The following is a 22822-nucleotide window of genomic DNA, read 5'->3' as shown; positions in this document are numbered from 1 at the left end:
TATAAGAGAAAGTTTTTAATACAGGGCCTAAAAATGTTTAGGGACAACAATAAAGTCAGAATATAAATATAAATATAAATATAAATATACAGGATCTGATGAGAATGATTGTGTCACAAGGAACCAAAGAGTTCTTGGGGAATCTGTAAAAGTTAGAAATAGCCTTCTACTCATGGACAGGTACTCAGGACGAGAGCGATAAGATGTTATTTCCTGGACATTTCTGGATCTTCTGATGCTCCCTTCCCACATCCAGGATACACCTCCCAGTCAAACAGATTCACAGATGTCCTGAGTCTGTGAACATGAACCTCATAGCATCTCAGGCAAACTCAAGCAACACACACACACACACACACACACACACACACACACACACACCCATAATGACACAGCATTGCCTGTGCAGCACTGACATGAGAGCTGCTGAGAGACACACAGCTGTGACTGCACACAAAATGCTGGCCTGCTGTGCTGGGGACCAGGAAATGAGGGATAATGGAACATTCCCCTAAGGACCTAAAAACCTACATACTCTAAGCATGAGTGAAGATAAGTGTTTGGACACCATGGGTTGTTGACTCTTCTTCACCTCAGAAAATGTCCTGCTTTGGATGCTGTGCAGTCTTAAGCAGTCCTGATCCTCTCTGCCTGGGAGTGCAGGGAGGGGTCCAGGGAGACCCTCCTTCTGCTGTGTGTGTCATCTCAACAGCTCCACCTCCCTTGCACCTCTCCTCCCACAGCCCCATGCTCAACACTGCCGAGTCTGGCAGACCTGATGAGTTGCAACAAGACACATCTCCTCAACTCTGCCCTTTTTCTCCATATATCTCTGAATTTCCTGCATGGCTCTATTCTGCCTGGCTATTGGCCAAATCAGCACCACTTGAATCTCAAAGGCATTGAATTTAGTAGCAGAGCCAGTTACAAATGAGTTCTTTTCTATGACAGGATAGTCAGGACTCTGATGTTCCTAAATAATATGCAATTTCCAAAGTATTTCCATCAGAAAGCAGTCAAGTGGTTGCCAGGAAACACTGACCAGGCAATGATTAATATAAAGGAGCATGAGGGAAATTTTTCCAACAAAAGAAACATTCTCATATTTGAAGTAAGAATGGATATATATATACACATACATATCATAATTTTATGCAAATTTACCAAACTATGCATATAAATCATTTGATGATAAAGTTTTTCAAAATATTTTTCAAAATAAATTCCTTTGGTGCAGTGTCCTGTGCATCTGCAGAAATGAAAACATCACAGAGGTATGTGTACTTTTACATATTAAATTTACAACATGTTAAATTCTAAAAAGAAGGAAGGAGGAAGAGGAGGAGGAGGAGGAGGAGGAGGAGGAGGAGGAGGAGGAGGAGGAGGAGGAGGAGGAGAAGGAGAAGGAGAAGAAGAAGAAGAAGAAGAAGAAGAAGAAGAAGAAGAAGAAGAAGAAGAAGAAGTAGAAGAAGAAGAAGACGACAAGAGGAAGGGATGTAGGTTCACTAGGGCACAAAGGAAAGCTGGCATCCATTGGGACTCACACAAACACACTGTCATGGGGGAATTTATTGAATATGTGAAGCAAGACAAGATCCAGACAAACAGGGTACCAATGACACATGTAAGTGTAGCTGAACAGATACATGAAGAGGGGATGCATGAATACATGGAAGATGGAGTCAGCCCTCTCTTCTGAGTGTGTGGGACCTAGATCGACTCCACTTCCACTCAAGACACCCCACTATTGGGCATAACATGCTGCAGCTCTGTGTGTTTATTCTTAACCTTCTTCAGCTCCTGGATCTTATGGGGCAGACTCTTGGTCCAGAACTGCGTCCTGTTGGCCTTTAGAGCATAGCCCCACAGTAGGCTGGACGTCCAGCTGCAGGTACAGTTCATCCTGGTTAAACACAGGCCTGTGGGGCAGGTCCATGCTGTTGGGGTTCCTGTGGATACACCCTCACAGCAGGGTAGGGTGAAGATCACTATGGGCTATGCTGTGCTCAGACATGATCCCCTAGTTTGGATCAATATGGTGGGTGAAGCAGGCCAGACAGGTAAGGATACAGGACTGTCTCAGGATAGAGGCAAAAAAGAAACTTCCATTAGTGTTACTCTATAAGGGCATGGCCATCTGGGATGTTTTTCCCTTTCTTTCTATAGCAGGCTCGTGCACACAAAACTAAGCAGTCTGGCCATACATGTCCCAGGTCACAGGAAGATGACTATTGACTGACACTCGATACCACTGTGTGAGAAAAATCTGCTGTTGCTGAATAACCTATCGTATGACAAGGAATCTATATATGCTCACAAGGCTACTACAAATAGGAGGAGGGCCTGGGAGATTCAAGGGGTGTGTCTTCTCACCCATGTCTTGCAAAGTTGGACCAGTACTTCGTCATCCTTCTGTTCAGTAGCCGCATCTCATCAGTGAAGTCAACTGTAGCCATGAAGAAGACAAAGGTCCGGGTTCCAGACACCACACGCAGCTGCCAGTTCACAGCCTGACTCTGGTGCACGTTGTCCTACCTGCCTAGATCCAGGATCTTCCATTTCCCAGCCATACCTTGCCTCTGACTGAATCCACCACCCCCAGGCACAGCTTACTCTTAGTCAAGAGGCCCTTTCTTTGCTCTGGCATAATCATTTAGAGAAACATCAAGACTTTAATTGGCCCTCTCTCATGCCAGGCCTGACACCACCATCAGGGTGATGATAGGGACAGAGAATACAATCTGGACTGTGAAGGAGTCAGAATTTAATCCTAGTATAAAATTTTGAGCTACAAGATTACTGAGAAACTCTCCAAGAGCCTCAATTTCCTTGGTTGGACAGTGAGCTCAGTCATCCCTTGGGTACTCATCTGAGTCCCCATCCTACGCATGGAAAAAAGAGAAGACACATTTGCTGCCCCAGAATGAGAATCCAAAGACAAAGAAAATGTCATCACCATGGCTGGCCTTCATATAGGGTGGCCTAACATCTTTGAAGAAGTTGGGTGGGTGTTGGAATAGACAAGGGCAAAGGGACCTGCAAGTGTGGGCATATGATACAGAGGAGCCTCTCCCGGTACCTGGCCTGCCTCATCTTTTGTATAAGATACCCTTTACCTAATGTTGTCACAATGGCTGGCAGTGTATGGGATTGAAGACTCCAAGGCTGAAGCATGAGCCTCGGGAAAGGCCTTGGTTATATCATGGCCTTTGAGGAGTTTGAGGAAGTCCTGGAGCATCATTACCTCACTTTCCTTATCTGGGCATGGAAGAGGTGTCATGCTCTGTAAACGGAGACTGAGAGGCTGTTCTTTCGTTTGCTGGGCACCCATATCCGAATAATTATACAGAAACTATATTAATTACAACACTGTTTGACCAATGACTCAGGCATATTTCTAGGTAGCCCTTACAACTTAAATTAACCCATTTATATTAATCTATGTATCGCCACAAGGCTGTTGTGGCTTACCGGTAAGGCTCCAGTTCACGCTGCGTTTGTTTAACTCTGTGAAGCTGTGTTACTGTGCCTATCTAAAACACCTGATGGCCTAATAAAGAAATGAATGGCCAATAGTGAGGCAGGAGTAAGGATAGGCAGGGCTAACATGCAGGGAATATAAATAGAAGGAGAAATCTGGGATGGGAGAAAACAGGGAGCAAGAGAACAAGGAAATGAGGATATCAAGGAGTCAGCCACCCTCCTACATAGCAAGCCACGGAGAAAGAAGTAAACAGAAATAGAAAAAGATAAAAGTTCAGAAGCAAAAGGTAGATGGAATAACTTTTTAAAAGCTAGCCAGAAAAAAAAAAGCCAAACTGAGGCCAGGCATTCATAACAAAGAACCTTCTTGTGTGGTTTATTTGGGAGCTGGGTAGTGGGCCCCTTAAAAAGTCAAAAGAAGCCAGGCGGTGGTGGCGCACGCCTTTAATCCCAGCACTCAGGAGGCAGAGGCAGATGGATCTCTGTGAGTTCGAGGCCAGCCTGGTCTACAAGAGCTAGTTCCAGGACAGGCTCCAAAGCCACAGAGAAACCCTGTCTCGAAAAACCAAAAAAAAAAAAAAAAAGAGTAAAACATCACCTATACCCCACTCCAAAACAGAAGCATATCTCATTCTTTGCTCAATTGTCTCTTGGCAATGGCAGATAACTGGAAGCTCCCTATTCATTGGCACACAACTCTAAGAGTCTTACCAGTTGTGTTGATGTGCTCTGTAGTGCAGCCTGAATGGTCTCTCTGACTATTTTTCCCAGTGTCAGTGTTGCTCATGTACTGAGAGGTGGATGGAAAGGCTCAAGTTGATTTTGAAATAGGCTATAGCTGGGACTGTGGAGTTCTGAGCACCCTCTCCCATCCAATGCATTTCTCACTTCATCAGGAGTTGTATCTGGGACTCACCATTGGGTTGTCCCAGCTATACTCATCATTGGTGATACCTATGATGCTGGGGGCAGGTCGAAAATCAGCAGAGACAAACAGCTTCTCAGGATGCCTGGGAAACAACTCCCCATCCGCCACAGCAGGGATGATCCTGAAGAGCTGAGGGGCATTCAAGATGAGGGATCCAGTTCAATGACCAGATATTTTCTGATGTCAAACAATCCCAGGATGCCCATACTCATCTCTGATTTAGCTAAACTGGTATCCTGTTGCACTAATGACTACAGGTTCATCAAGCTATGGACATCAACTACATTGTCGCTGAGTAGAAAGGACTTTGTTTCACTCCCCATTGGAGCCCTTCTCAGACACTAACACCATGCACTCAAGCCTTGGTAATAGCCAGACTCTCCTCTTCACTCTTGTCTCTCAGGCAACCCACCAGGGCCTCTGAGTCCATCTGGTCACATCCAGACAGGTTGGCCACCATCTGTACAGAGCACAAGCAGGAGCCTCTTCATCCTTCCAGCTTATTGCAGGCACACACCTGATGAAAGTATTCGGGTGAAGAGGAGGGAGAAGTCTATAATGGAGAGGCCGGAGGGCGTTTCTGAGTAGGTGCACGCTCGGGATGCCACAGATGGAGAATGGAATGGAGCTTGAGGAAATGCGACCTGGGTAAATAAAGGGGAACTGCATGTACATGCCCACCACTGTGAAAACACCTCCCTGCTCTCAGGACTTACAGTTTCCTGAGTTCACATTCAGAGTCCCTCATCTCTTACACTGGTTGCAGGGTCTGCATGTACCCACTCCCGCCCCCCACTATGCCTTGACTGTTCAGTGAAATACGCTGCAACTCTGCTACCACAGCATACTCCCTTGACCTCTTTACCGTAGCTACCCTGGAGGCCAGCTTCTATCAAATTCACAGTTATCCTCGTGCACTGAGACCTGCTGGCTCTAGTGCTGAGGACAGTCTAGGCTCTCTGGGCCTGAACTGAGGTTGGAACGCAGGCCCTTGAGCGGGAGTTTCAGAAACATAGTGAACCTCGGCGGACTACAACTGAGTGTACAAAATCAGGAGCTCCCACCCAGACCATCCATATTTCCCGAAGGTAGTGTCATGAGGCTCAATCTCAGAAAGACTTTAGAGCCACCTAAGAACCGGCCTTCGTTCCGCTTTCCAGTCCCCAGAGGTCTACAGAACCCACAGAATAACACAGAAAGACTTGTTCCGTGGCTGGGTTTTGGTCATTTCCCTAGTAGAGTACAATCAGGACTTGTCCTCTTCCCCCTGCTCTCAATTAGCTGCATACTCTGTGATCCCAGTTCCTGACTGGGCAAATCCTGTATCCCCAATTCCCTGATTGAAGGAACAGCTGAGACGTGGAGGCTGAAGGTCCCCAGATCCTCCAAGCTCAGAGTCGGAGAACCAGTTTCTCTAGTTAACTGGATGCTATGGTAATCTTCTGAATCCTGGGCTTCTGCAGCAAGCTGGAGGAGGGTCCCATGCACTCTGCTACCTAGTGCACTGTCATTCAGAGGCCAAGACCACAGAGAATGTGGAACGGAGAGTCTCACTAGTCATTGTCTGTATATGAGGAAATTGTAAAAGTGGTGTGTGTGTGTGTGTGTGTGTGTGTGTGTGTGTGTGTGTGTGTAGTGGGAACGGAGTAAAGCTCAAGGAAGCAGCTGAAATGAGACACCACTTCACACCATTTAATATAGTCAGATTTAAGACCCATAAGCAAAAATATTGGCAAAGACATGGAGCAACTGATACAACTACACATGGCTAGAGGGGAAGTACAAGGATTAGATGGTGATTTGAGAAGGCAATTTCACCTTTTCTCTGGATGTTAAACACATTTGCTCTATGACTCAACAATTCTACTTTCAGGTCTTTAGCCTGAAGAAACAAGTGAATGTCTTCACACCAAGTCATGAGTATTGTTTGTTTACTTGTATTTTGTTTTGTTTTGACACAAGAGCTCTCTACATAGTCCTGGCTGTCTGAGAGCTCACTCTGTAGACCAGGCTAGCTCCGACTCACAGATTCACTTGCCTTTGCCTCCTGAGCGCTTGGATTAAAATCGTGCGCCACCGTGCCCAGCTCAAAGTCTTGTTTGAAGACGTGCAGGACGGCTTGATTAAAATAGCCCAAACAAGAAGTCATTCAGATGTGCACCAACAGGTAAGTGGGTACAAGGCGTTCACTCACAATCAAAGGAAAGTGCCATTTGAATCTCAGCGACATGATGCTCAATGACAGAATCTTTCACATGATTCTTCTCCGTGATAGAGTAGACAAGACTCTGATGGCTCTGAATTGTATTCTATTTCCAAACATCAACTCCAGAAAGCAGTCAGTTGGTTGCCAGGAAACAGGGCTCAAGTCAATGGTTAATGAAAAGAAGCATAGAGAAACATTTGTTGTTCGTCAGAAAACAGTCTCAACCCCGAGGTGGGTGTGGTTACATGCCTCATATTTTATCCCACTACACTAAGCTGTGGGAGTAAATGAGTGGATTTGAGCGCATACTTATCATTTGACAATACAGCTGTACAAAAATAAAACAAGTGCTGAAATCTACAAAGTCCACTGCTAACACTCTGTTCATCTGCTGAAATATGCTTGCAACCAGCAATAGACTCAGGCTCCAGCAGAACCAGCCGGCAGTTGTGGAACTTTCTTTGTCTGCCCTCTGGTGCCCACGGTGAGCAATGCAAGAGTCGTCATTTCATGATGTCCTGTGGTTGGTTTTCATTGCAGTTTACGAGAAAAGACAGACTTGGTGCACCTGGGAAAACCAGAACTCCAAAAAGGCAGTTTCTCAGAGGCAAAAAGCTATGGCTATCTCAGGTCTACAGGAAGAGGGGTCTAGCTGTGTGGTGACAGAGATGAAATGTCTTAGGAAAAGACTTGCAGACAACACAATTTGGCACCCTTATAGAAAGACAAAGTAGAAGGGAGGGGTTTCGTTTTTCTTTGCTTAGAGGACAAATAAAAGATCTTTTGAATGAAAATAAGGTATGAATGTAAATTAATGACACAGGGAACCAAGGATAATAGAAGTGTCATAAGAGCGATAGGTGTGTAATTTTAAAAAGCATAAGGACCCTCGATACATGGATAGGTGATGATACATGGATGTCTCAGGGAGACAGGGACATGCCTGGGCTTTCTGACACCCCCATCCTCATTTCGGAAACCCACAGTCAAACATCTTCACGGTATAGATGGAATCTCTGTCCATCTATACCAATTATACCAATTGTACCATCTATACCAATTATGCTTGACACTTGTCACAGCAAGAGACAACTCGCTGAGGTGGTCGTTTAGAGACTCTCCTCATTAATGCTTCATCTTCAAGTGAGAATCCTCTGTGATAATATGAGGAAGTTGTGCCGTGCTGTGCGGTGAAGTGAGCTGTCTGGGAGTGAAATGTCCAGCTACAGAAAGTTTGTGATCATACTGTGAAACATAGGCATAAGGGCTCACTCTTGTGAATCCTGGACATTCACGTAAGACCCTACCAAACTTGATGGTCCCTGTGAAACCAAGCCTGGATGAACAGAGGATGGGGCTCAACTCTGCCCTCTAGTGGTTGTAAATGATTCTGACCACGGCAGTCACAGATTTTTCTAAGCAGGGAACAGGATTGGGTCAGGCTGACGATTCTGCCTCCCAAGGCACTGGTGACCTCTGTAGCCTGGTTGGCAGCAGGCAAAAGAGGAAGTCTGGTAGGAAGGGGCTAAAGGATAAAGTAAGTGCTGCCTCCTTAGGGTAGGTCAGATTCAAGTGGCCTACCCGGGGTCACCGGGGTATACATTAGGATGCCCTGTGGTGAGAGACATAAAGAACTGCACACACACACACACACACACACACACACACACACACACCCTGGACATAGGGCCATCCAGGCTCTGCTGCTACTGCCTGACACATCTCCTCTGCCCTGGAAGTCAAGCCATTCTTTTGCCCCAGGTCTAAGTGGAGTACATGGGGAACAGAACACAGGGGCCACCTAGTGCAGGTGTGGGGTGTGGGGCCAGGAGTTTCTGTACCTTCCAGGACAAGGAACCTTGCTGGGAGCCCTTTTCATCAATCAATGCCCGAGAGCACATTCAGAACCAAATGCCAGAGGGAAGGTGTTATTACCAGCATTATCCCATGGTGAGTAACAGCTCCAACCACTTCCACAGCCACTCACAGAGCATGAAAATATCCCAACCCTCGCCCACCCACCCCCACCCAGAGGTGTCTAACTTCCAAGTTCAGCACTCCTCGTGCTTGACTGGATCCTGTGTTGGATGTCCTCAGAAATATCTGACCCTCCCAATGCCACAAGAGACCCTGGATCTGTAAACATTTTTGGCAGTTCATTGGGTAAGAATAACTCTATACCCTAGCGCTCTCTCTCTCTCTCTCTCTCTCTCTCTCTCTTTCTCTCCATGGCGAATCTATGTCTCTCACCTGCCACGGTCTCCCACCCGCAAGGGGACCTGCCAGGCCTTGGGTGACCCACCGCTGCCCCTGGTGGGACTGGCCTCAGGTCACCTGCGTTATGTTTATGAATGTTAACACACACTATCCCCAATCATCTGCCCTCCACAAGCTCCTCTCTGGGGTGCATCCTCACCCTCAGGCTCAGCCTCTGACTCTACACAACTGTGTAATTCTTACTCAAGTCCCTGTGCTCTGCAAAAGTCTCCTCCTGCACTAGGAAGAGGAGAATCAAAGACCCACATAGCACAGCATTTAAATAGGCAGAAAGTCTGTCTGCCACATTACATTAACTTCAGCGTCTTGGCCTGTTTCTGCACTGTCGTTAGGCATGGCTGTATCTCACAGACAAGCATCAGCATATCAAGGCTGCCTCCAGAAGTTTGACCCAGACACTATGTAGGCTGAGCACACGGTGTGCCTGGCAAGATCATTGTGCCTGCAGGAGAATTCCTGAATAGGCTAAGGTCACAGGCTGCAGTGGGCCTCAGACCAGCAAGCAGGGGAGAGCCTCCTCCAAGAGGTCCTTTGAGACATCAGGATCGTTTTTCCGAAGTGTTGAGTCCTTGTTTTAACTTCCCCTGTAATCACATTCCCACTGTGGGGTTTTGCTGGAAAGAAGAGTTCAGGAAGCTGTAAGTATACATTCTCCGGCCCCAGATGGAGAATAGGGCGGACCTTCGGGGAATTTGATCTGGGTAAGGACAACTGCACGTGCACACAGTGAGAGCTCGGTGGAGAGGGGCGAGGGCCCTCATCCCAAAAAATCCTTTTTGCTTTCAAGACTCATAGTTTACGGGCTCCACTTTCAATTATACACCATCTTTTCTATTTTAGTTCCTAGTCTAAGAGACTATGTCAGCCCTCCCCAACTCATACGTAAATATGACGTTTTCAAGTTCATGGTCGCTTGTCTACTTTAAAAGCATGTAATTAGTGCCTGCCGATCCCTGTTCGGGGAAACCAGCGTGAGTTTTGCGGACCTACGGTTCCGAGATAGCAAGAGAGCGAGTTTGAGCTTCCAAAAGCCCTTTCGGCCTAACCTCCTGAAGGGTGGTATGGGTTCAATCTCAAGGGGCCTTTAGAGCCCTTGTCAAACAGTATTGGCTTCTGCGTTCCAGCTCCCAACAGGATCGCACGGCCAAGAGCCGCGAGAGTCTCTTCTGATACCCTGGCGAGAGCTACCAGCCCTTCCCCGGCTCTGCGTAGGCGGCACGACAATATTTTGCAAACTACCGGTCGAGTCCCGGGAGCGTGGCAGGTCCCTTGCGCGACTCCGTAGTCACACCACGCCCTCGCCTCATTCCCAGGAAGTGCGCCCGCCGCAGGAGCGGAAGTACACACCACCCGGGGGTTGTGGGAACCGCAGTTCCGGGATGGTGGGCGGCGGTGGCGGCGCTGGCGGCGGTGGGCGCGGCGGGCTTCTTGAGAACGCCAACCCCCTCATTTATGAGCGCTCCGGGGAGCGGCCAGTGACGGCGGGCGAGGAAGACGAACAGGTGCCCGACAGCATCGATGCCCGCGAGATCTTCGATATCCGCCGCTGCTGGGCGCTGGCGGGATGGTGGGGGCTTGGGGTACCGAGAAGAAGTGATGTGCAACACAAGCTGGTGGAGGGGTGTCCTGGTTAGGCATGCCGGCGGAGGTTCTGAGTGGGCCAAAACTTAGAGTCCCTTTTCCTTCACTTGGCACATCTCATTCGGTCCATTAATGACCCCGAGCATCCACTGACACTAGAGGAATTGAACGTAGTAGAGCAAGTTCGGATTCAGGTGAGTCACCCGCAGCATCAGAGTGTGGGAGCTTGTTCAAGTAGTTAAAAAGGTTCCGTTATACATTAGAGGCTGGCGTTCTCCATTCACAAACGGCGAAGAGGTTGTTTTTGTGGCTGTTATTAAAACTGAAGCCCATAAAAGTTAGGTGACTTGGCCAAATCAATAAACTAAAGACAGGGTCTCTGTGCTAGGAGCGGTCATGTGATCTTTCCAATCTCCCTTGTCAACCCAGGTTAGCGACCCCGAGAGCACAGTGGCCGTGGCTTTCACACCCACCATTCCACACTGCAGCATGGCCACGCTTATTGGCCTGTCTATCAAAGTCAAGCTTCTGCGATCCCTTCCCCAGCGCTTCAAGGTCAGTTGGAGTCGAGCCTAAGGGTGAAACAGCTACTGAGGAGAGGGGACGTCAGAGTGGAGACTGGAAGGATCCCAACTCGCAGAGATGAACTGCGAGGAAACGCCAAGCTGATGTGACAAGAAACACTGCAGAAAATAGTGAGGAGTGTGGCAGAAAGGGAAGCCGTAAGATGGGCTTGCTGGAGGCACTGGCAGACCTTTAAGTCAATAGCAGCTGACAGGGTCCTTGGGTAGAAGTGGATGGACTGCAGGTGGGCTTGGGTGGGGCAGAAGGGCCAGGATCAAGAGAAGTGATTAGAAGGAAGGTAGGGAAATGGTGTCCAGAGGGAAGGGACCGGCCCCCTTGAAAAAGGACAAACGCATAAGTGCTCAGGCCCTGGTTGTCTTTCTCCCAGATGGATGTGCACATTACACCCGGGACCCACGCCTCGGAGCATGCAGGTTAGTGTGGGCTGTTGGGGAAGTTGATTTTTCTTTCCCCTAGGGCCCCAGCTGTGTGGAACTTCCCCCTTTGCTACAGCAGTTTATAAGGAAGGTTAGGACTTAGGACTAGGGGTCTAAGTGAACAAAATTGCCAGACTCCAGCCTAGACCAAACTGACCTGACTTAAAATCTCCCGCTTCCCATGAACTTCCCTCCGATATTCCCCAAGGACATTGTGTCGGGCTTCAGGGAATACTGGAGACAGACTGAGCAGTCCCTGGAGGTATGGGGTATTCTGGACAAGAGAGTGTGGGCACTGGTGATAAGGATATCCTGATCAAGGCTTGGAGTCCTGTGAAGGTGATACAGGACCTTTATTGGTAGAGGTAGAATCCATACCGAGGCTAGCAGCATGGCTAGAGTTGCTTTAACCCTGTTTTTCCACCCCTCTTTCCTTCCTAGTGAACAAACAGCTTGCAGATAAGGAGCGAGTGGCAGCCGCCCTGGAGAATACCCACCTACTAGAGGTCGTTAATCAGTGTCTGTCAGCCCGCTCGTCATAAACCAGGCTTTTGACCACCAGCCTGCACACAGGTGTCCTGGCCTCAGCTCCACCAAGAGCTTGTGGCTTTGTTTTCTTGAATCACTGATAATGAGAAACTAACATTTTTCATTTTATAATAAACCCTTAATTTATATTCATTTTCCAGCATGCCTCAGCATCTTTCATGATGGAGTCATTTGTCGTGGTAGAGGGTAATGTGGTAGTGGGTGCCTTTGAAGGGTGAGTCTGTGAAGTGCCCCCATTATTTCGTATTTCTCCCAGTGGGGCTAGAAAGATGGCTCAGCAGTTGAAACACTTAACTGCTCTTAAAGAGGACCTGGGTTAGGTTCCGAGCACCCACATGGAGGCTACCAATCATTTGTAGCTTCAGTTCCAGGGGATCCAACGTCCATAGGAACCAGGCACACATGGTACCCATACATGCATACATTCGGGCAAATACTCATGCACATAAAATAAATCAGTAAGCTGGGTGTGGTGGTGCACACTTTAGTTCCAGCACTCAGAGGACTGAGGCAGGCAAGATCTCTGCTTTCTGAAGCCAGCCTGGTCTGCATAAAGAATTTCAGGATAACTAAGGCTATATAGAGAGACCCTATCTCAAATGAAAATAAATCTTTTTTTATTTTTAGCTCTTCCAATGTTTCAGTTAGCAAAAGTTGCAAATGTAAAAAACAAAACAAAAAAAAAAGATTTCTTGAAATATATAAATATACCTGAATAACCAAACCACTGATTGGTTTAACTCAGTAGATTCAGTTGACCTGTTGTGACACTGGCCTTACTTGTGTGTTTATAGAACTATTTCTACAGAAACTTAAAGAACCATGTCCTAGATTGATATACGTCTGTTGTCTCAGTTTCTTTTCTGTTACTGTTGTAAGACCTCATCACTATGGCAACTTATAAAAGAAATGTTTATTTTAGGGCTTACAGTTTCAGAGGACTAGAGACCATGATGGCCGAGCAATGGCATTGCAGCGGGAACAGCTAGAGCTCACATCTTTATCCACAAGTTGGAGTCAGAGGGGGACACTAGAATAGTGAGTCTTTTGAAACCTCAAGGCCTACCCGCAGTGGGACACCTCCTGCAACAAGTCCACCCCTCCTAATTATTCCTAGTTCTACCAACTGGAAACCAAGTGTTCAAATACATGAGCCTATAGGGGTCCTTATTCAAACTACCACCACAACCGTATAACAGTTCTTTGTCTGGACAGAAATTGAGCCATTCTGCTCTGAGAATGGAAGTGTATGCCTGTAATTCCAGCACATGAGAGGTGGAGGCAGAAGGATCAGAAGTTCAAGGCCAGCCTTAGCTACATAGTGAGTTTAATGTCAGCTTGGTTATTGCATGAGACTGTCTCAAAACAAAAAACTAATAACCAGTATCCAGTCCTGTGTGAGTTCCAGAAGCAGCACTTAGATCTTTACTATGTGTCGATATGTTGTGTTTGGTTCTTTGTCCTCTAAAATTTTCTCTCCTTCCCACTGGGAGTCAGCTTTCCATGACTACATAAACGAAGTAATTTATGAAGAACGCAAGTTTGGGGGCTGGAGAGTCGTTCTTCTAGAAGATCTGAGTTTGGCTCCCAGATCCACTCAGCCCCACCTGTAACTCCAGCTTCAGAGGATTCAGCACCCTCTTCTTGCCTCCACAGGCACTCAACACACAATGTGGCATATGCACACACATACATATAAATAAAAAACAAGTCGGGTTTTGTTTTGATTTGCTCTTTTTAGAAGAAGAGGACTGGAGAGAGAACTCAGCCGTTCAAGGTACTTGTTCCTCTCACAGAGGACTCAGGTTCGATTACTGACACCCACATGGTGGCTCACAGGCATCCATAACTCCAGTTCCAGGGAATCTGATGGCCCCTCTGGCCTCTGCAGATACCAGGCATGCCTATGATGCATAGACACAAATGCTGGCCAAATTCATAACTCTTTTTAAAAAAAATCCTTAAAAAGTAGATTTATTTTGCTTCATCGCTGTGGAGGTTGTAGGCCATTGTAATCAGTGCTGTTGTTTTAGGGCCCGTGGTGTAGCAGCGCATTGCTGCAGAGTGTATGGCAGGGAAAAAAGGCTGCATTCAAGTGCATGTTCCTGAAGAGCTCGCGCTGGACACGACCTCCACCTCCTCCCTGCAGCTCCACTTGAAAGAGTAAGCCTTTGACACCTGGACCCTTGGAACGTTTTCAGAGCCAGGCTATAGTGCCCACCCTGTACATACCCTTAACTCTCGACCTTAAAAAAAGAGGAAAAAATCCAAGGGAGTTATTTTAGGCAATTCCCACCATGTGGTGTGCTTCTTTGTCCACTGGAGGTTAGTCTGAAGGCCCAAATGAGCTCAGGCTTGCGGTGTGTGTGCTGTGACAGTAACCTGTACATAGGATACCTTTGCCCACCGGTAGTGATGCCCAGGTTAAAGTAGCAATACTCATTTTCTCTCCTGAAAGGGTCCTGGGGAATCCTCACCATCCATCCTTCAGGGGTTTGTGTTACCCCAGGTGCTGGGTAAGAGAAGCTCGGCTCTATAAAATGATATGACCATGTCAGGGGCCTCTGCCTCCTCTTGGCCCTGTACCCTGATTGCCATTTGTCATCTCAAGAGAGATCATTGGTCTCAGATCTTAGCTAATTGGAAGCTCTTTCCCAGGACTGCCTCAGGATTTCCTGCTTCAGTCTCTCTTGCCGATGGGACTGCCCACCCCTATGGGAGCCCAGACATGGCTATGGGCGGTGTCCTCATTATCAGAGAGCCTGTGCCCTTTAAGATCTGTTGAGTTATTTGCTTGTTTGTTTGTTTTAGCTTCTCAAGTCAAGGTCTCACTGAGTGGCCCAGGCTGCCTCAGACTCATAGTCCTGAGTGCTGGGATTATCCATCCGTGCCCAGCAAATCACCTTGCTCCATGTTCTGGTTGCTTTTCTTCCTTATCTACACTTTGCAGGTGAAGAATGATCTAGGAAAATATCCGAAAGACTTCCTGCTACACATAAAATACTGCTCCCTTGGCAGGAGTCGCTGTTGCCTCCATTGAAAGGCCTGGGCCCATCCCAAACCATGGCTCCTATTTCTCAGTTCATTCTTAGCAAGAGCTGGATATGACCACCCAAGACCAAGAAGATGAAGCCATTGGCCCATGGCATCTCTTTGGGACTGCTCTGTGCACAAGTAAACTTTCCCTTGGCCTATCTCAAATGATCTTCCAGACACTTTGGTCCTCCATTTTCACAAGGAAAGAGAGATGGGGTGACCCACCAGGGTGACTAGGTCCAGAGATCCTTTCCAAGTTGTGGGTCTCCCCACATGTGAACCTCAGCGTGGCAAGCCCCATCTGTCTGAGATGGCCACGGTATCTGTATTCAGCCATGTTGAGAGTAGTCAGGTGCTTTTGAGTCATTTTGATTGACTTTCATGGTGGCCAGGCCACTGGAGTGAAAGATATCAAGCACTAGCATTTCAGTCCCTTTGACGGTTCTTAATTTTTTTAATTTTATTTATTTATGTGTGTGTTGGTGTTTTGTCTGCATATATGTCTGTGTGATGGTGTAGGATCCCCTAGAACTGAAGTTAAACACAGTTGTGAGCTGCCACGTAGGCACTGGGAATTGAACCCAGGTCCTTTGGAACCACTGCACCATCTCTCCAGCCCCACTTTGACATTCTTGGCTCATCTGTCTTGGCTGTCTGCAAGACACCACCTGTGAATATTGAACCAGCACCCAGAGAACTTTCTGGAACCCCAGCTGTGCTGTGAAGGCATAGCAGCGGTTGGAGGAGGATGAAGTTTAAGATCTCTGAGACCGTCCACCACACATATCTAGCTGTGCTATTTCTGGACTGTGATCCCTCCAGCCTTGGTTACTATGTCTACACAATGGGAATAACAAATCACAGCTAAATGAGACTGCCTCAGAGGTTAGATGACACAAATGAACACGCTCGGCTACATTTATTTTCTCCCATCATCCTGCCCTTGACAAAAGGGTCTGGAACACAGTTAGTACGGCTCTGCTCAGTGAAATGAATGAAGTCACAGAAGAGAGCAGGGGCCCTGAAATCAGAGGGCTGTCGTAAGGGAGGGGGGCACAGATGCTCAGGTTCAGCTGTATTTCTTATTTTTCTCATTGCTGTGACAAAATCCATGACGAGAGACAACTGGGGGAAGGAAGGGTTTGTCTTGGCTCACAGTTTGGGGATATACATGGTAATATCATGGTAAGGAAGGCATGACTTCACACATGTGAGGCCACTGGACGTGTTGCATCAAAATTTGGGAAGCCAAGTGAGATGAATGCTGGCGCTCGGGTCACTTTCTCATTATAACCTTGGATACCAGTCCATGGATGATGCTACCCGAATTCAAGATGGGTCCTCTCTCCAGTTAAACCTTTCTGAAAACACCTATGGTCACACCCAGAAGCCCATGACAATTCTAAATACAGTCAAGCTGGCAATGGAGATTAACCCTCAGAGCATCCAAGTGCTGTTGACAGTATTTAGTCACCTAAGGAAGGAGTGGGAAGGGTCCCACAGAGAAGAGGCGGGTGTGGGTAATGGAGGAAAGTTGTCTGCATTGTTCCTGGGGTCCCTGACCTTCATCAGGACAGAACATCATCCTGGAGATACAGAAGCAGAAACAAGAGACAGTCCAAGGATTCACTCAACCTGCCCCATCCAACCAAGGATGAGGAGAATAAAGAGATGTCTCCTAAGATATACCATTCTTGAGGCTTTCCACATTCCGTGTTATTTATGTCTTAAAACTAGGGAGACATTATCCTTGGTCTACATGGAAAGAAACAGGCTCATCTGGGACAAATGAACAAAGGTGAAACTGCTAACAAGGTACAAAGCTGGTTCCAACTTCAGTTTGTTCCTTCTGGGCAGCTGAGCGAGTTGAGAGGACCAGGTGGCAGGAGTATAGCAGGAAATGATCTAAAGGTCATGTCCTGATATTGGATCGTGGAGCTCCTGGCTATACCTAGGCTTGTGATGTTCATCTCTGGCCTGTTGGCATAGCCACAGGAATGCCTGGGGTCTGAGTGGCTCTGTGTGGATGCTGTTGCCTTGGGAAAGAAGACACACTGTTGAGGTCGAAAGCTCAGATTACCAGAGGGGAAAGTCAGTCCTCTTTCCCTGTATGGCCCCTTCTGGGAAGGTCTACAGCTCTCCAGCCATCCTCTGCCAGACACTCTCCTGGACACCTCAGGGTTCTTTCCAGCCACACTGTATGTGCATGCCATGGGGGGAGGGGGGCATGTATGTGTCACAAACAGCCAGCCAGGGTTCCTAATGAAAAGTGATCACTGACTCTAGAGACTTCTGTGTTCTGTGAGGACAGGCTGGAGCCCCTGACTCCCTCTTCCCACTGAGCCTTATCCAGGAAACAAAAACCAGCTTGGGCTTCCTGGGCCTCCAAGATCCCTCCTTCATAGAAAGGACACATAAGCAGCTGCCTCGGCTCAGCTTTTGCTTACCTTGAGGGCCTTAAGAACAAGAGGACTGTGCATCATAAACTCCCTAACCTTACCCCCAGCCATTTCCTCAATTCAAGGCCTTCCTAGGTGTTGCCAAGGAGACTAATGCAGCAGCAGCAAGTCTGGCTCAAGTTTCCATGGCAACCTGAAACAGCACACTAAGGTCCACCTGTGTATGATGTCACCTGAGTCAAATGGGTGCCCTTCCACCCCCATCACAGTCATCACAAACGTCTTAAAAGCAAGTTCCTGTCTCAAAGTACGTCACAGCTGGTACACAGAAACAGAGACAGCAAGCGCGCGCGCACACACACACACACACACACACACACACAGTCTTCACTCTAGAGACAAGGAAGGAAGAAACAGGTCATGATGTCCAATTCAGGACTGGGGTCCTCGAGCCGGGAGAGGCAGACCCAACACTAGACACTCAGCCCAACAGATCACCTCTCCTTCCCTCTGAGATTATCCCAGTTTTCACTCAGTCTAAGGTAAACTCTGAGGCAGTGGTAGCACTACATCTACTTTTGCCATTGATAAAAGGGTCTGGCACGCAGTATGGATTGGCACAATGAATGAAATGAGTCTTAAGCGGAGCAGAGGCCCTGAAACATAGTGCCTGAAACTTCCCTACCCCTTGCCCATACCCTGCATTTATGCCCCTCTCTGGGTACGAGCAAAAGGCCCAGCATGGGGCTCAGGAGCAGGAAGAACTTGGAGACTGTAATGAGGCTGGCTTCTTCTGGAGTTCCCCACAATCAGCCTGGATCTCCCCCCCTTCTGCCCAGCCCCCCCTCCAGTCTGGGCAACCTCATGCCCAGAAACAAAATGGCTAGGGCCAGGGTTAGATATTTTTAGCAGAGTTACTGGCAGCTGCTTGGCATGCTTAGAGATAGGGTGGGGACTTAGGTTTGTGTTTTCCTTTCTCTGGCTCTGTAGTTTCTCTCCAGGAGACAAGCATACACCTCCACTTAGTAGGCTTAACAGAAGAGTCCACTGATGTGTCCTCTCTCTGAGCCCTCCCTTCTAACCCTCTAAGGGACCCCAGGGAGTCGTGGATGACACCCACCTTCAACATGAAGAACAGTTTCATTGGGGAGACTCTAAGTACCAGCACAAGGACTGGAATAGGAAGGACTTAGTGTTGAAGCTAGAAATGCCAGTTTAGGACCCTCTAAATTTGAGGAATGGGTGTCATGGGCTGAGCGTGTCCAGTCCTTAACTAGTCTACTGGCTTGGGTAACAGTTCTGATTTGAGCACAAGAAGGGAGACTTCACTCTTAAAGGGACAGACTAAATTTTCTCCAGAGGGAGTTGTACTTCTCTGGTCCACTTACCCACTACTGGCAGCCTCTGCATCATCCACCTCCCGCCTGTGCACCCGCCTCAAGCCACACTCCCCCCTCCCGGCCTCACCCCCCTCACCCCCCCTCTTCCCAGCTACCTGCCCCGCCCTGGCGGGTCTGAGGTCCGAGAAGGGAGGTGGGGGATTCCCGGGGGCGGATAGATGCGTCAGCCTCCCCCGCAGCAGCACCGTGGACCCGGGATGGGGACTGGGGCGGGGGCGGAGGCGGGGGCGGGAGCGGGGGTAGGAGTGGGGGCGGGGAGCCAGGCTGGTGGAGGTTTAAATAGGCGGCCCTAGAGCTGCGACCCAGCGCCAGCTGAGGGGCTAAGGTAGCAGAGGAGAAAAAGGCTGCAGTTTTGACAGCAACAAGGGTCCGAGTCTCTTTGAACAGAGGTCTACGAGTGGATTCTATCTGATCCCTCAGTGGGCTGTGCTGGAGCGCTGATCAGATCCTGAGAGAGTCTGTGAGACTTGGTGAGTGTCCTGACGAAGCGGGGTAGATCACACCATCAGGGCTTGGGATGGATGGGGATCCAGCTGGGTTACTGGTTAAGGCGTGGAGACCTTGGGACTCGCAATAGGTTCTGGCAGACCCTTGGTCCTGAGCATCTTTCTTAACTTCAGGGTCCCGCCTGCTTCCGCTGTAGAGCTACCATCCCGATTCCTGGTGCCCTAGACGGCAGCGTCCGACACGATGACCCTGAATGGCGGCAGCGGAGGGAGCCGAGGCACGGGCAGGGAGCGCGACCGCCGTCGAGGCAGCACCCCCTGGGGCCCGGCACCCCCGATGCACCGCAGGAGCATGCCCGTGGACGAGCGAGACCTTCAGGCGGCGCTAGCCCCCGGTTCCCTAGCAGCGACTACAGCGGGAACTCGGACACAGGGGCAGAGGCTGGACTGGCCGGAAGGCTCCTCTGACTCTCTTAGTTCTGGAGGCAGCAGCTCAGTGGAGGGCGTTTACAAGGTGCTGCTGCTTGGGGCGCCTGGTGTGGGCAAGAGCGCTCTGGCGCGCATCTTTGGTGGTATAGAAGACGGGCCTGACGCAGAAGCCGCAGGTGAGAGAATTGAGCTGTTTAGAAAAGAAAGATAGTTGGGAGGAAGGGGACATGGACTAAAAGACGCAAACACTATGGAATTTCAAGGCATTTTCAGAATCATGTTACTTCAGCGTCCAAGATGGAGAAACTGCAGAGCCACCACAAATCCCTACTTACTCCTCACAGCCGCTCCCCTACCCATGTGCCAGTCCTTGATAAGGAAGAAGTGCCCCGAATAGAAGAATTGAGTCCTGGGTATGCTTGGGGCAGGACAGTCCTGCCTGCCAGGGTTGGCAGGAACAAAATCAGAAGTTTCTAGGAGAGGAAAGTTGGGTAGCCAAGGTCCCTCGGGAGAGACGGCCACTGTGCTACCTCTGACCAGTGTGGTCACATTCACGGTGGAGCCGGGCAGCAGGAGGTCAGGGAGCCCTGGACACCCAGTACTTTGCTAGTTTGGGGACACAGAGAGGGAGGTGGGGTATTCCATGCCTCCAGCCCCCACCCAGCTATGAGGCTTGTCATTCGTTTGATCATAGCAACCATCTGCTGGTGGAGGAGAGTTATCAGGAGACTCTGAGAAATGGGAGGTGTGGTCAGAAGAGGAACTGGACACTGGGAACTTTTGACAGCCAACTGATAACTTGGCTATTGGCTCCTTTCCTAGGGCACACATATGATCGCACTATCACCGTGGATGGAGAAGAGGCATCGCTCATGGTCTACGACATTTGGGAACAGGTAGGATGCAGGCTGGGTCACAGGGAAAGAGGGGAAGCAAAGCCGGGGAAAGGACTTGCTGGGAATTACAGGGTTGTGTGTGTATTTGTCTCCCCTCCAGGATGGGGGCTGCTGGCTACCTGGTCACTGCATGGCCATGGGAGATGCGTACGTCATTGTGTACTCAATAACAGACAAGGGCAGCTTTGAGAAAGCCTCAGAACTTCGGGTCCAACTCCGGCGGGCCAGGCAAACAGACAACGTGCCCATCATCCTTGTGGGCAACAAAAGTGACCTGGTGCGCTCCCGTGAGGTCTCTGTGGACGGTAAGCAGGCATTGGGTCAGGGAAGGCGGGGGGAGGGGGAGGGTGATCCTAGCTGGGCTGCGGGCCAGTTAGTCTTGGCTCAGCCTGAGTCCCTGGGGATCATCAGTGGCTAAAAATGTTCAGGAAGAAAACTTGGTGTTGGAGGGTGGAGGAGATGCATCTGGTCCATCGAGCTCCCAAAGGCCTAAAGCAAAGGGGAAGGGAAGAACCAGATCTGCTAGGGGAAACTGAGGCATACAAGCACCCTCCTCAACTGCTCCTCAGGTCCATGCCTGACAGGAGACAAGGGTGAGGCTGAGGAAAAGGAAAAACATACAAAGGATCAGGAGGTCAGAGCATGATTCCATGCCCCACCTTTCTCAGAGTAAGTCTGGTACTCATTGGGCTTCAGCTTCCTCCTTTGTGGCACGCAGTACCAAGTACTTCAAACTTGGTAACCTTGCCCCCACCACAGGCCATTGGGCCATTTGTATAACAGCAAATCATAAAATACTCAGCTGTCAAATCATTTGCATTTGCCTTAGTCCACTACTGCAGAATACATTTTCAACACTGGGCTTTAAAGCATGAATTCCTTTTTTTTTTGCCACCATAAACCTTGGAGGCACATTGTGCCTCTCAAGTGACCGAGCAACTGGGATCACTGTGTCTTTAAAAAGGATCTAAGGCTCCTTCTTCCACTGTTAGAGAATTCTTGAGTTGTAGCAGCCAGATATGGCGAGGGTTTGAGATGGTATCCTCTGCTCCTTGTTGACCGGCACCTGTCTGTCCCTACCACACAGAGGGCCGGGCCTGTGCCGTGGTCTTCGACTGCAAGTTCATCGAGACATCAGCAGCCCTGCACCACAACGTCCAGGCACTGTTTGAGGGTGTCGTGCGCCAGATACGCCTCCGCAGAGACAGCAAAGAGGATAATGCCCGGCGGCAAGCTGGCACTCGGCGAAGGGAGAGCCTTGGCAAGAAGGCCAAACGCTTTCTGGGCCGCATCGTAGCTCGCAACAGCCGCAAGATGGCCTTCCGTGCTAAGTCCAAGTCCTGCCATGACCTCTCTGTCCTCTAAGGCTCGATGGGCCTCTCGCTTACTGGGCCAGTGGATGGGTGGAGGGGCTGGCCCAGCCAACTGCTCTGGAGGCCTCAGGGCTGGTCCATGCTCTGTGAGACTGAGAACTGTCAGCCGTGCACAGCCTGTCTGTTGGTTATGGACAGACAGACAGTGCTGACCAGGGAGGCAACTCCAAGAGGCCAATGCCAGGGAGACGCATGTGCAGGCCCACGTGCATACCAAGCAGCCTGAGCCCAGCTCGTGGACAGGACTCTGCCTTTCTTTGTGTGGGTGTATGTGCCCGGGAGCCAGGCTGTTCAGTGTGGTTGCTGTTTGTTTACATGCAGATTTTTGTAATAAAGACTATTTCCTGACAAGCCAGGGCTGTTGAGTAGGTTTCTTTCATGGTGGTTTCAAGAGCAGAAAGAGATGCTGAAATTGAGAGATAAGGGCTCCCTGCCCACATGACCTAGTGTGTGGTCTTGATGGTCCTGTTTGGCCTGGATTTAGTCAGCACAATGGAGGGAACAGATGGGAAACCTATCTATGGTGGTTAGGAGGAACATTCAAGAAGCAGGAAACAAAACATCCTTCCAGCCTGTTATCCAGACCCTTCCACACTGGGGCCTGGAATTGTCTAGCTGACTGAAGATCCTGTTGCCTCTCCATACATTAAAGGGAAACTGAGGCTGCCCCAGAAAGCACACTTTGCTTTGATCTCTCAGCCTGACATGCTTGTGGGCGCAGGCTCTGCCCTGGCCTTCCTAAGGGGTGGAAATCAGCTAAAGTCGGGACATAGAGGGGAAGACTTAAGAGAGGGGAGGTAAGGTGGCTGGTGTTCAAG

The 22822-nt window shown here is 49.1% G+C and overlaps 3 protein-coding genes across 3 annotated transcripts; 2 read left to right on the top strand and 1 right to left on the bottom strand.

Annotated features, from left to right (window-relative positions):
• Positions 1-1807: 1807 nt before the first annotated feature.
• Positions 1808-6560, bottom strand: LOC119801720 (acylcarnitine hydrolase-like). The gene is made up of 6 exons (XM_042054200.1): positions 6438-6560; positions 4400-4540; positions 3117-3352; positions 2909-3036; positions 2374-2446; positions 1808-1949 (listed from the first exon to the last, which is right to left on the bottom strand). Exons 1-6 carry the CDS (start codon positions 6558-6560, stop codon positions 1808-1810), a joined length of 843 nt encoding a protein of 280 aa, XP_041910134.1.
• A 3643-nt stretch (positions 6561-10203) lies between these two features.
• Positions 10204-12157, top strand: Ciao2b (cytosolic iron-sulfur assembly component 2B). Its single transcript, XM_038312844.2, has 5 exons — positions 10204-10430; positions 10590-10669; positions 10905-11030; positions 11428-11473; positions 11918-12157. Exons 1-5 carry the CDS (start codon positions 10274-10276, stop codon positions 12016-12018), a joined length of 510 nt encoding a protein of 169 aa, XP_038168772.1. The 5' UTR covers positions 10204-10273; the 3' UTR covers positions 12019-12157.
• A 7393-nt stretch (positions 12158-19550) lies between these two features.
• Rrad (RRAD, Ras related glycolysis inhibitor and calcium channel regulator) lies at positions 19551-21996 on the top strand. Its single transcript, XM_038313220.1, has 4 exons — positions 19551-19911; positions 20558-20631; positions 20732-20936; positions 21719-21996. The coding sequence occupies exons 1-4, from the start codon at positions 19551-19553 to the stop codon at positions 21994-21996; spliced, it is 918 nt and encodes a 305-aa protein (XP_038169148.1).
• Positions 21997-22822: the final 826 nt, after the last annotated feature.

Source organism: Arvicola amphibius, chromosome 15 (assembly GCF_903992535.2).
Source record: "Arvicola amphibius chromosome 15, mArvAmp1.2, whole genome shotgun sequence".
Classification (NCBI taxonomy): domain Eukaryota; kingdom Metazoa; phylum Chordata; class Mammalia; order Rodentia; family Cricetidae; genus Arvicola; species Arvicola amphibius.
The sequence above is the reverse complement of the archived record's forward strand: the minus strand, read 5'-3'. Positions and strand labels throughout refer to the sequence as shown.